General features: G+C 35.6%; 3 protein-coding genes across 3 annotated transcripts; 1 reads left to right on the top strand and 2 right to left on the bottom strand.

The window, feature by feature from the left end:
• The first annotated feature begins 3,978 nt into the window (after nt 1-3,978).
• On the top strand, nt 3,979-7,836 carry LOC108573134 (globin-like). Its single transcript, XM_017935511.1, has 3 exons — nt 3,979-4,368; nt 4,766-4,991; nt 7,678-7,836. The coding sequence occupies exons 1-3, from the start codon at nt 4,214-4,216 to the stop codon at nt 7,834-7,836; spliced, it is 540 nt and encodes a 179-aa protein (XP_017791000.1). The 5' UTR covers nt 3,979-4,213.
• A 22-nt stretch (nt 7,837-7,858) lies between these two features.
• Nucleotides 7,859-9,233, bottom strand: LOC108573132. The gene is made up of 3 exons (XM_017935510.1): nt 9,053-9,233; nt 8,641-8,875; nt 7,859-7,988 (listed from the first exon to the last, which is right to left on the bottom strand). Exons 1-3 carry the CDS (start codon nt 9,231-9,233, stop codon nt 7,859-7,861), a joined length of 546 nt encoding a protein of 181 aa, XP_017790999.1.
• A 180-nt stretch (nt 9,234-9,413) lies between these two features.
• Nucleotides 9,414-11,692, bottom strand: LOC108573131. The gene is made up of 6 exons (XM_017935509.1): nt 11,621-11,692; nt 11,440-11,533; nt 10,720-10,954; nt 10,378-10,505; nt 10,164-10,305; nt 9,414-9,636 (listed from the first exon to the last, which is right to left on the bottom strand). The coding sequence occupies exons 1-6, from the start codon at nt 11,690-11,692 to the stop codon at nt 9,414-9,416; spliced, it is 894 nt and encodes a 297-aa protein (XP_017790998.1).
• Between the last annotated feature and the right edge of the window lie 1,461 nt (nt 11,693-13,153).

Genomic DNA, 13,153 nt, shown 5'->3' with positions numbered 1-13,153 from the left:
GTTACGGCGAAAGAAAGGAGGTTGCGGCGTTGTAAATTAAGGGAAACTTAGTTCTACGCGTGTAGGAAATAATTTGAAAAATAAAATATAAAATTGATCTCATTTGGCACATCGACTGGAGAAAAATGTGAACGTCAAGGGGCTAACCTGTGTTTTAATAGTGATCGACGAATCCTTAATTTACTATTATTAATTTACTATTGTTTAATTTACTACTAATAACAGTTGCAGATAAGATTAGATTATTGGCTCATTTCCTTCTAATTCGAGGTATTTACAAAGGTTTCTGTGTTACACACACACACACACACGCACGTCTCTTTTACCACTCGCACAAATTTCAGAAAATTTTTCGAAAGCTTCTTAAGCTTCTTTACATCGCGTTGGCCAATAAATAACGTCAGATTTTTCACGGATTTTAACGAGTAATTAAAAAAAAGATTCATTAAATTCGGTTCAATTTTTTGAAGACGAAGAACGAGAATTATAATTTTTTTTCATTCTCTCAAAGGTAAAAATACGGTAAAAACAGTAAAAAAGATTTCTGATGTGCGTAGTCACGGTGAATGAAAAAATGGTACAAAGATGGTTCGAAAGGATTCACAATGCAGATTTCAGTCTTACCGATGGAAAAAAGAATAAAAACTAAAAATATTTAAACAAATATAATGAACTTTTTTTTTTAATTTCACGTTAAAATCTTGTTTGTCTTAATAACAATAGAAACGATCTCTTACAGGCAAGCATCTTACGTTACATACTTATTAAACAACCGAATATCTACGATCTTCCAAAGATAATTCCGAAGGACACAGTAAGATGTAGTTACGTTTTATAATGAAATAGCTTGCACAGTATTTCGAAAGAGAGTGTTATCTGAACTTATCAAATATTTAATTTTATCATTCGGACAATTCGACAGATTTAATTAGAGTAAGTGGCATCCTGTATAATTATAGGAAGCCATTATTGATGTGTCACTATCAGTCGCAAGATTTAAAGAGAAAGCTGGTGAAGTGAAATTACCTTGAACAATTTTCTACTCAATAGAGACTGTAAAAATTGTTTACAAAGGTTTAATGTTATATCTGATAACATAGAACATTGTATTACTGTATTTCATTCAACGATATTGACAGATTTATGGTAGCAGACGTCGCCATTTGCAATTTACTTTGGTAACGCTTTGAACGAATAATATCTTTTTTCTTTTTTTTAGAATAATAATATAGTTAGTGCAGAATTTTGTTAAGTTTGGTGCATAAGTAATTTCGTCTTTTTTTTTTTTTTGGTTTATTAAGTATATTCATTAATATTTGATAACTCACATGCTTTATATCGATCAATGTTTTTCCTGACACTATTCGCTATCTTCCGCCATCTTTTAGATAATGAGAGGTTACGATTGTCGAAAGAACATTGCATCTTTTGAATGGATAAAGACATCGGATAATTTTTTAATGTCGGAGAACGCAGAGTGGAGTATTTTTAGGGAAAAGTTGGTAAAAGTTATTTCACCAGTTTGCACTTAGAAATGAGGAAACGTAATTATTTGATACGATTTTACATGAAAATTCAGGGGAAAATGAAAAATTCGGAAATAAGCCGATTAACATTGATGATTTATTTTGTAAACTTGTAAACTAAACTTTAAAGGTGTAAATAAAGAAAACAAGAATTTATCAGCAATTTTTGAATTATTTTTGCGTAATATTATAGGAACGTTAGGTTGCAGACAGATTTTGCACACATTTAACTCACGACCTCCCTATATTACTTCCACCGACTGCACCTTTTCGACCAATGCACCAAAGTGTGCTTATAGGGAGGAGATTACAACCAATTAGATCCGCATTCCTTTCGCTACCCAACTTTCCACCTGTGAGCAGTAGATTCCGCTTTGTATTCCACAATGACCAGTGGTCGTTACGGTATTGTCATTCGTATAGTCGATGGAAGAAATATAGCGAGGCGTGAAAATTTGCATATCCGAGTGTATCGACAGGCGAATTAACAGAAACTTGAAAATATAAAGGCTCGAAATCTCAGTCAGGGCCGCGTGAAGTGTGCTTTACAATTCTTGTCGAATTAAATAGTGCGACATTCTATTAATTGAAATAAAATGCGAAAAAAATTCTTGCACACTCGGGAGAGACTCGAGAACCTCAGACCTTTCTATGTGCCGACCTACTGTGAATTCATAAATGTAATTTAAATTTCTCTAATATTCCATACAATGTCATTTTTCGAGTTCTATACTCATCCCTCAAAATTTCAAGAAAATTCCCGAGGAAACAACTGTAGAATCTTCTTCTTAGCTTTGATTTATTAAGCCTTAGCACTCGAGTGGCGACTGGGAAGCGATATTATTGTTTACCATTTGATAAATAATTAATCGGAGATCTCTTAATCCTTTCACTGCTATTGGCGCCTATAGACGCTTTGAAAATTTTGCTTGCACTGTGTTATTGAAGCATTTTGGCGCACTTCCATGTTAATTTAAGCCTTAATTTTTTCCTCTGCACTCTTTCACCTTAATTGAGTAAAACAAATTTTAAAACGAAACGATTTTCGCCTGAATCTTCCACGCGCGTTATGTACCAAAATCTGTCGCAGAAAAGGGTTAAGCTGATACTTTACAGGTCTATGGACCTCCCATAAATATCCAAGCGGTGAATTAGTTTGAAAGAACCAAATTCTTAACTAAACTGTTATTTAAAATAATGATAATAATCGTTTATTAACAAAATAAAATAGAAATTAAATATCTAAGTTGACACATTGCTGACAGTATACTATGAAATGGATCGAGACTGAAAAGAGTAGTTTTAAAAAAATAATTTTTAATAGTTGACGTGTAGACAATGCGAATTTGCGTATCTCGTCGCCGGCAGGTGAAAAACGAATGATTACAATTCGCGTCTCTCGTCAACATGCAACCGTGCTATTCCCACTCTTCTATCTATCCCACACAATCTTTCTTTCCACGCTTTCTACTCAAGGTCTCCTCTTCTTCAAATCTTACCCTACACCGCCGTTTTTTCACCACAAACTTTTTTCATCCTCTCCCAAACATTCGTAATCCCACCAGGTACATACACTCTCTCGGATTTTTCACCGTTAAAACCAAGGGTGGGCCTCCCAAAAAGTGTCTGCTCTCTACCCGCACCTTTATTGCTCTCTACCTGCATTTTGATTGCTCTCAATTGCCCTTCGTTTCCCAAGAAACGAACGAAGGTAAAAACGCTGTCGATCCTGCAATACAAAAATATTTTGCTTCACTATGGTAGAGTGACATTCATTGTTCGATAATTCAACGTGCTCCTACAATTTTTGCAACTGCGTTTGGATCGCCGTCAATTCAGATTCATGTTCTACATTTTATATGTAAATAACGCAAATTTGGCGTATATAATTCTTTTAAATTTTCTTTTAAATTCTTTTAAATCGAAAAACGGAAACAATTATGAGACAGAAGTCGGTAACGATGAAGAAAACAGTGTAATGCTCGACTAGAGCAGATTAATTTTTAAATTCGGAGAATTCCTGTATTTTATTATTTAGCGCGTTGTACGAGGAATCGCGTGGTATGAAAACAGTAGTCGCGATATCTTTGGCGCGTTATACGGCAATCTACTGTAATTATATTTGTCAATATACATAAATACGTAGATTTATTTCTACGTAAGTTTTAAAACACTTCGTCAATATGAATTCTTCAACATTATTGCTTCCCTATAGCAAAAAGGTCTTCGAATGTAAAAGATTAAAATTAAAAATTCGGGACTCAAAATCTCAGTTAAGATCTCATAAAGTAGTCCTCAGCTTTGCTTCAATCCTACTCGAAAAATGCCACATTCGACCGCTTTAATTTACGACCACGATATTTCTTCCATCGACTATACCTCGCCCTGAGTATTTAAATAGAGCTCAACTGACATTTTGAAAGCAATTCTTCCGCAGCGATACACCGTGACGAATCAAAGTAAGCTGTCATTTGCCTAATCAGAGATAAAAAGGGCGACAAGTGATTTAAACAATAATCTTTGAATGCATAGATACACCACGGCAATCGAAGAAATTGTGCATTAAACTAACGAGAAAACAAAGTGTTCACAGTTGATCCGCGATAAATTACAATCAACGTCGATTAATGAAGAAAGACAGCACATAGATTGAATTGATCTCAAAGAAGGCACGAGGGAATAGCCAAATGGGTTCTGTGCTAACCTATTTCCTCGGTTATCCGGAGGACAATATCGTTGATTTGAAAGTTGGCCTAACTGGAAGAGAAAAGAGACTTGTAAGAGAAAGTTGGAGTGTACTGCGTGTACAATCGGTAAACACTGGCGTTGCAATTATGACAAGGTAAGATGACGCACCTGTAATTAGGTCTATGCAACAATTCCCGTCGAATTTTCATCGAAGAACGTATTTATAATCGATCCAACAACACTGTACACTTATCGTCACAAATAGCAACCGCGAAAAGTTTAAAAATAAAAATAAAAGTACAGTGTCACTAATTTACAAACGATGGAAATTTTTGCAGACTTAAATAATTTTTAGAATTTTTGTAGATTTTCGTAACCTCTTGCCATGAATGCTCGAATCTATCAACTAAAATTAACACGACACGATAAACGGAAGATAAGATAGGCACTATACTTCGAGAGGACAATGGAACCAGAATTTCATTTCACTTGCAAATTATAAGTACCATGTGTATCATCGACGAATGAAAATAGAATATTTCTTCTTTTAGTTACTTTCAACAATATCCACAATATCAGAAAGTGTTTCCTGCGTTTAAAGACGTCCCGCTAGACGAGTTAGCAGCCAGTAAGAAATTTCAAGCCCACTGTCAAAATATCGTAAGCACTCTGAGCAATGCCATAGACGCTCTGAACGACGTTGATTTGATGGAAGCGATTTTGCATACAGCTGGCGAAAGACACGGCAGAAGAGGTCAAGGTAGACAAGAATTTATTGTAAGTTCGTTTCGTTTCCTTATTATTGTCCTAGGTCTGTGCAAAAGTTTGCAAATCAATGACACTAAAAGGCACTATATGCATCTTTTTTTCCTTAATTTTCTCTGTTGGTATTTATAATTAAAATAACACGAATAAAATAAAAAATAAATACACATTCTTCACAAAAATACGATGGGAGCTTTTGCATAGACCAAATACGTTCGAATAAATCTTTTTTTATTAATCAACTCGTTGATATTACGTGCACAAATTGCACTTCTTGAATTGATAGCAACTGTGATTGGTTACGTTCATAAGTTACAAAAGAATGCTCAGAAAACAAATGAATTTTAATTAGGAATACGATGAAATCGCAAATAATTTTTCAAGTATTGTGCATTTTTCTGTAGAATTTAATCGTTCAGTGGATTTATTTACGTACTGCAATTAAAGTTTGATTTTTACATAACACACACATTAGACGGAGATTTTTTTCTTAAAATACGTTTTTAATTCTTGTTTCCTAACACGTTACAGTTTGTCATTGCACAAATATTTTTCGAAAGATTATCACTGTTTATCAGGAGTGAGATCTTGTTCAGATTAATTGTATAAATTGAAAGTTGATATCTTTTTAACGCTGTTGAATCTTCAGTACTGGCGTTTATTGTTCAATGTGGTAGCTATTGCTAACGTTACAGGAATGTTATCAACATTCCATACGAGCTATTGATAAAACTGTCGATATAAATTTAATAATTACCGATTGCCGTCAATTAGGGGAAGTATAGTAACGTAGAATACGAAATGTGTCTTCTTTTTCGTTAAAATAGTGAATAATTTTTTAATTTCAATTTTCATTTTCATCTATTTTGACATAAACTCGTTGCAACGAACAAATTTTATGTAATAACTTTAATTTGTAAATATTTTACTACTTACTTTCAGTGTTGATTTTTTAATTTTCTTTTTCTGCAAAATTTTCGAAGGAACGAAAGGTTGCTCGATTTGCAATATTAACCCTTTGCACTCCAAGCATTTTTTGACAAGATTAGATAGCAATTTCAGTGTACTTTTGCAGTGAAACTTTTGAAAATATAAAGATTTGTTAAGAAAGAAAAGATTTTTAATATTTAAGTTGCATTATTTTAGTAATATTAAAAAAACTTGAATTTTACATTTCTAAGTTCTCCAGAGTAATGAAGTATGTCGCCATAACAGCGCCTTTGGAGTGCAAAGGGTTAAATGCAACAAATATTACAGAAGGATTGAAAAGAAATTTGGAGGCATATATCATCCTCCTTATGCCAATACATTGCAAAAATTCACAATTAAATTCAAAATGACACAAACAATTCTGGAGATCGAAATATTGGAAAGGGCCTAGCCGAATAAGCTATGGTAAAGTGCTCCCAAACCGAATTGATCTTGGTGCATATCATTCGATAGACCACTCGAAGAAAACCCTTTCTGCCAAGTATCAAGCTGGTACCCCTACTACTAGGGCAGTTACAGGGTGAAACGCAATTTACAGTTTAAGCTCCATTTCTTCTGCTCAATGAAAACTTATGAAAAAAATCACGGATGTGCTCTTCGCAAATATTAATCTTTGCGTCAAACTTAAATTTGACTATGAAATAATTTTGTTATCGCCTCCTCCTTCTTTGGTCACATTCAACCCATTTTGTCACCCAAAAAGTGAAAACGTTGGAGATTCATGGCTTTCGCGGCACAAAGCGGACGATATCTGCTTTAAAGCTGTTGAAACTGAAATGACGCTGAGGAAACGTCGGAATACTTTTCTACAAGGTCAAGCCTTGCACGCGGAAGTCTCCAGTAGTGTGAAAACGCATCGTCGATATGTTGATAATAGTTCGTTTATCGCTTCTATTATCGACACAGTTGGTTTAGATCGTTTAACGTTGATAATGGTACATATGTAGCTTCCGCCGAGGTGATTTCATATCAACAATTCGAACAAGTACCTACATTGTGCAATATACAAAATGTGATAACACTTGAACCGTTCAATATGAACTCCTTAATACCGGTGCTTTTGTGTTCAAATTAATTACCGTTAATAATTTTTTCAAGTATACGATATTGTATAGGCGCTGACTAACATTACGTTATTCAGTTAACTGTTTGGCCATAATCTCGCAGACGTGGGGTTCGATATCGAAGAATTATGAGTCAACAGACGGAACAATTGTGACTTACGAAGCAATAAATAGTGATGATTCTTCGGTTACATCGATGATTTTAGAATTAATGTATTAAGTTTAAAAGAATTGTGAGTCAATAAATGGGAAAATTATGATTTATGGAACAAAAAATGGTGATGATTCTTCGGTTACATCAATGATTCTAGGATTAATATATTCGAAATTAGTAATTTTAAGTACTTAACTTAAGTTTGAAAGAATTACGAGTCGACAGATGGGAAAATTATGACTTACGGAGCAATAGATATTAATGATGATTTACAAATTAATATATTCGAGATTAGCACTCTTGAGTAACTTAAGTTTAAAAGAATTACGAATCAGTAGACCGAACAATTATGATTTACGGAGCAATAGTACCACTATAGCTAAAGGAAATAATTATATGACCTGCTTTATATGACCCTGTATACCTGTGTAAAGGTATCATTGATTAAAATTAAACACCCTGTATTGTATTACTGTGTTACATTTTTCAGGATTTGAAGGGAGTGATAATAGAAGTGATGAAGGGCGCCTTAAAATCTAGATTCTCGACTGAAGTGGAAGCTGCTTGGAACAAAACGATCGACGTTCTATATTTGAAAATCTTCGAAGGAATTGAAAGCTCTGTTTCTATAGATCACGAACACAAATAAACATTATTTAACCGAAAAACTCTCAATTCGTATCGTCATCTGTGTGCGTGTAATCAGTGACTTCGCTACTATTTTCCATTTTATACTTCTTCCTTATCTCTTCCATCTCCATATCTCGCCGTTCATCTTCACTTTCCTGCTGTCTCAATTCTCTGCGAGTTAACATTTCCTTGACTTACAATATAACCCAAGAAAATGTAACGAAAAATAAATCTTTCAGTATTAATCCGTACTTGTATCTCTTTTCACGAAAATGTTGCTTAATTTTGCGGAATATCGTGGCGCATATTAGCGTCACCAGAGTTCCTAACATTCCCAGCAGAATTGCCATAAGAACAACGTCAACTTGCAGCCACGGATCGTCGTCTTCGTAACGTTTAGCCGGTTCGAGAGTTATCGGATGGCTGCAGAATTGAAACGAACAGAATGACATTTTCTCTCCAATAAATTTACGACGGTGTGAAAATTGCGTATCAAACTTGAGAGTAATGAACATTTGCTTAAAATTTTCTTTCTTTACTATTTCTTATTTCTAAAATCGTCGAAGAGTAGAAAACCCGTGAATTTACGCTTTTCTTTATTTCTAAAATTTGTCCTTGAAAAATAGAAAATTCGTCGATTTACCCTTTTTTTTTAATTTCTAAAATTTATTCTGGAAAACTAGAAAATCCGTCAATTTACGCTGTTCCTCTATTTTCAACAGTTCTCGAGATATTCAACCGAATATACTTACTACCTTGAACTTCGCCTCAAGGAAGTTCTCTAGCTAATTGAACTATTTCGACATAACGTTACGAAACTTACGGTAAATCAGTTTCTTCTTTGCCAAGTTCATAAAACGCTTTCACCATCGCTCTCCCTAGATCTTTCCCCAGTTGCTTGAACGCGGATTTGCCCAACCAGTCCGCTAGATCATTTCGATCTATTTGACGTAATCTGTGCGCCAAAACGTCGTGAGTTTTTCCTTTACCCTCCGTTGGAGAACTGTTCCAGTGCAAAAGGTGTCGTATGCAAGGTATCTCGTTGTCTATGTTACGTTCTTGACAATTGTCGAAGATCAGGCAAAAACAGAAAGGAATTATTCCACGCGAGAGAAATATGGAACGGTTGTAAACGAAGTGTGCAAGATTCTTTCCGGGAAAAAATTTCAAAAAATGTTCCAAATTAGAAGATTCATCCGTTTTCAATTCAGAAGGTTAATTGTTCGGTGATTTACCAGCTGCAGCTAAGTTATTCGGTAGCTCGTAAGTGGTGTAATGAAGCGCGGCTATCAAGCGTCGACACTCGAAGGGTTGGAGACGAGCAGCCAAATATCCCAGTTCGTTTAAATTCACATCGATTGTGCTTATTACCCCATACTGTGATAAAATAACGATGAAACATAGCCGGGGAAACATCGCGAGGTTAACGAAACGTGGATTGAAACAAAAGAATCTCTCCTTCGTTTTGTTTCAAAATTTCATAGACGATCGTTAATAGAAGAAATACATAGACATGAATATTGCTCGTAAAGCAGAATTGCACGTGTGAACGTTTAATTAGAGCATTATACAGTTCTATTATTAATTATACACGTTTCATCTGTGAGGTCTTCTGGTGTGTTTCTTCCGTTTCTTTTTGTAACACTTGGAACAACCTGTCGGTGGTGGTTCCTCTGGTTCGTTTGGAACAACGACTGTATTGTTTTGCGTGGCTGTGTGCACCATTTCGTATGACGGTGCTCTTTTTCTTTTTATCCGTGGTTTTCGAACGAGGTAGCTCCTAGACACGTCTCCGACATCGTCGATTGCTATGAATTTACTGAGAAAATAAATTTTATTATTCAACGAGGATATTTGTGCAATGTGCTGTTCGTGATGCGCGATTAATACTTTCACTGCTGTTGGCGCCTATAGGCGGTTTGAATGTTTTCTCGTGCTGTCCTTGACGCCTATAGGCGTACTGGAAATTTTCTCGCGTTGTCCTTGACGCTTACAGCCGCATTGAAAATTTTCTCGCGTTTTCCTTGACGCCTACAGGCGCTTTGAATATTTTTTCGAGCTGTGACCTTGGCGCCTATAGGCGGTTTGGAAATATTCTCGCGCTGTGTCCTTGACGTCTATAGGCGCTTTGAATATTTTCTCGCGCTGTGTCTTGCTTTAAAAATTTTTTCGCGCTGTGCCTTGACGCCTATAGGCGGTTTAAATATTTTCTCGCGCTGTGGACTTGGCACCTTATCACAGCTCCATTTGATGAGCCTTCGAAAACAGCTCTACTCTCGGGCTAGCATTTCTCTATTTGTGCATCGAGTACCTGTTTGAAAAACAATGTAAGAAAATTATATTTACCCTTTCTTTTTTCTTCCCCACATCTTGCTGCACAGATTCGTTATCCTACGCCTTATGATCAAAGTGCAGCAACAAGTTAACAGTATGGTGGAAGCAAGAACGATTCCTCCTGTTTTCAACGATACGTTGACAGTAGTACGTCCTGTGAACATTCGAAATACACAGTTGGTAGATTAAAGAGGAATTATTACAGCGTTAACGAGATATTCATTACCAAGGATTGAGTCGATCGTTTGGTTTGACAATTGTTTGCTGTCTTTAGCATCCTGTTTCGGTTTGGTTTCCTGTTTAGCATCTCCCTTCGATTTGGGTGTTGTTGCTACTGCGGCTCCTTCATAGTCCCTGAAATATCATCAAAAGTTGTTAGAATATGAAAAAAAAAAAACGTAGAAATTTTAAACAAAAATATTTAATTGTAACAGAGTTATGTTTACGGCTTCAAACCGCGGAAACTTTCGGAATGACCTATAAAATAGCTCTACATAATTTACAAACTGCACTCAAAATGAATTTTAACTCTGTTAAATATAATATCTCTTTGGATAGAGAAACTTACTCCGACTCCTCAACTGCTTGAACATCGCGAATTACTTTCGGCGACTTCGATGTTTTCATACTGAACTTAGCGAGACAAGCGATTAAATCTCTCCTCCCGATCCGTTCGAGAAGATTATTCAAGATCGGATACGTGTTCCTCGTGACTGTTCTCAATTCACAGATCCATTTCACGAGCCTTCGAAAACAACTCTGCTCACGGGCTAACTTTTCTATTTGTGCATCCGACAATGGAGCTGTTACAAATTATATTCCAATAATTCGCATACTTTGTGGAAGAACTATAGTCAGGTCATAAATCGCGACATTAATCGAAAACATCACGAAAACATCGATTGATCTAACTGACGCGTGCCGTAAACCTAGTATTAACAAGGAGAATTATGTATCTCTCGAAGATATGTAACACAAGATTTTTTTCCCCACTTCGTTTTAACGTGTGACATTTCTAGCCCGCGGCTTCGCCCTCAGCTCTGCCCGCGGGCACCGACGGGCACCCTTGCCCACGATTTCGCCCTCAGCTCTGCCCGCGGGCAATCGTGCAAGTTAACAGGCAAACCAAAAGTGATAGAAGACAATCTTTCATTACAAAAACTAACGTTTAATTCGAGGATCAATTTAAGGAATCCACAAGGATGTGTTACTTTTTTCTTTTAATTTTAAAAAACACCCGTGTATATTTCTTTTGTACAAAGAAATACAGTACGATGTAAGTACTTACAATGAGAATCTAGGGAAACAAGTTTTACACACTCTTCGGATTTCAAGTTCGAAGCTAACAGCTGCAATTCTGGCACGTCAACTTCGGTGATGATCTTTGCGAATTGAAACGGAACAACATTGATAATTTTGCGAAAAACTACGTTTGCATTTACGAAATCATTTTAAAAAATGAGATATACCTGAAGAAACGAAGAGGTAAGATAGAGCAGAAGGAGAAGCAGTGCACTTTCTAGTATGTTCTTTATGTCCATCGAAGATTTTCAGCAAATTCGCAAAAATCCAGTTTTACGTACTTCCTCGATTTCGAACAGAAATCAATTCACTACCCCCATCGAAAAAACTAACATCGATTGTACACCTCATTGTATAGGTAAAATCTTCTTAATATTCTGCAACAAACGTGATTCTTTGGTTAAGATAACGAAAAGAGAAGTGTCAGAAGCGACGAGATTAAAGAACGAAAGAAAATTACAGCAATAAGTAGACTCGAATCTGAACAAACGTAACCTCGCTTAACAGACTATTCAACGTAATTAGCAATCACTATCTATTTGTTAAAAAAATTTTCTCGTACAGATCATCTTCGTTTTATTAAGGAATACACGAAGCAGAACACCTTAAAACAGTTTCAACGCGTAACTACATCTATAACTTCGCGTTTCAAGTTTATGAATTGTAGAAAAATGAATTGTTCGAACGTCGACTTTGACGTTAGATCATTTTCAGCGATCGAACTTCGAGGTAATTTATTAAGAGAATCGAAGAAAGGTGCCATAATAGTCGTCTGGCAAATCGATATGATTGAAAAACGACTGTCGATTGTGAATTCTGTCAAAAATCGCGTATTTCCTCTAATCTGACAGCGAAAATGTAATTCATCGATTTGTAGTGAATTTTACACGTGGTTCATTCTCAGAATGAAGTTTCTACACGCGTTTTACATCTTCGTTGTCGTTTTCACGGGTGACAAGGTGAGCTCTTCGAAGTGAATCGCGATTGTTAGTCATACTTTACAAAAGAAAAAATTCGCGATACTGAAAAATCAGTATCGTATCGTGTAACATAATGCATTGAGACGATACAATGTGATAACACGGTGTGAAGATAATCGAGCGATTATTTATCGTTTTAATCGCTCGTTTCGCGACCTTTGAATCGGAGGATTTCTCGTTTGGAAAACTTTCATTTTCCGAGAAACACCTCGTACAATTTTTCCAATTCTATTTCTTCCTTGATACCAAAAAATCTTCTAATCTTCCAAGATGAATAAACACGCTGGTAAAATTAGAACAATATTTAAGAAGAAATTAATATAATTCTATATGAAAATAAATATTTAAATCTTACGTAAATCTCTCGATATAAATTTAAGTATTTCATAGAAATTACGTAAAAAAACAAAAATTTTATAAAGAATTCGTTATGTTAAATCGTACAACATGGACGTTAAATGTGCTTCTGTGTTTTCGGTTTTTAAGGAAAAATTTTTGGTTCAATGTATCAACGAACTGGAGGAAAACGAGCTCGTGCATCTATCGCAGAAATTGAACGCTTTGGAATGTTTGCAACTGATTCAAGCTGTGTACGAATTAATAATACCGTTGAGAACGGAGCGTGAAACGAAGAAACATAAAGTGTCGAGTAAAGATTTAAACACGTCGACTACTTCGAAGGAGTGTCTTTTGAATCTCGAACAGTGGAACAACGACTTT

This window comes from Habropoda laboriosa, unplaced genomic scaffold, assembly GCF_001263275.1.
Source record: "Habropoda laboriosa isolate 0110345459 unplaced genomic scaffold, ASM126327v1 scaffold124, whole genome shotgun sequence".
Classification (NCBI taxonomy): Eukaryota; Metazoa; Arthropoda; class Insecta; order Hymenoptera; family Apidae; genus Habropoda; species Habropoda laboriosa.
The sequence above is the reverse complement of the archived record's forward strand: the minus strand, read 5'-3'. Positions and strand labels throughout refer to the sequence as shown.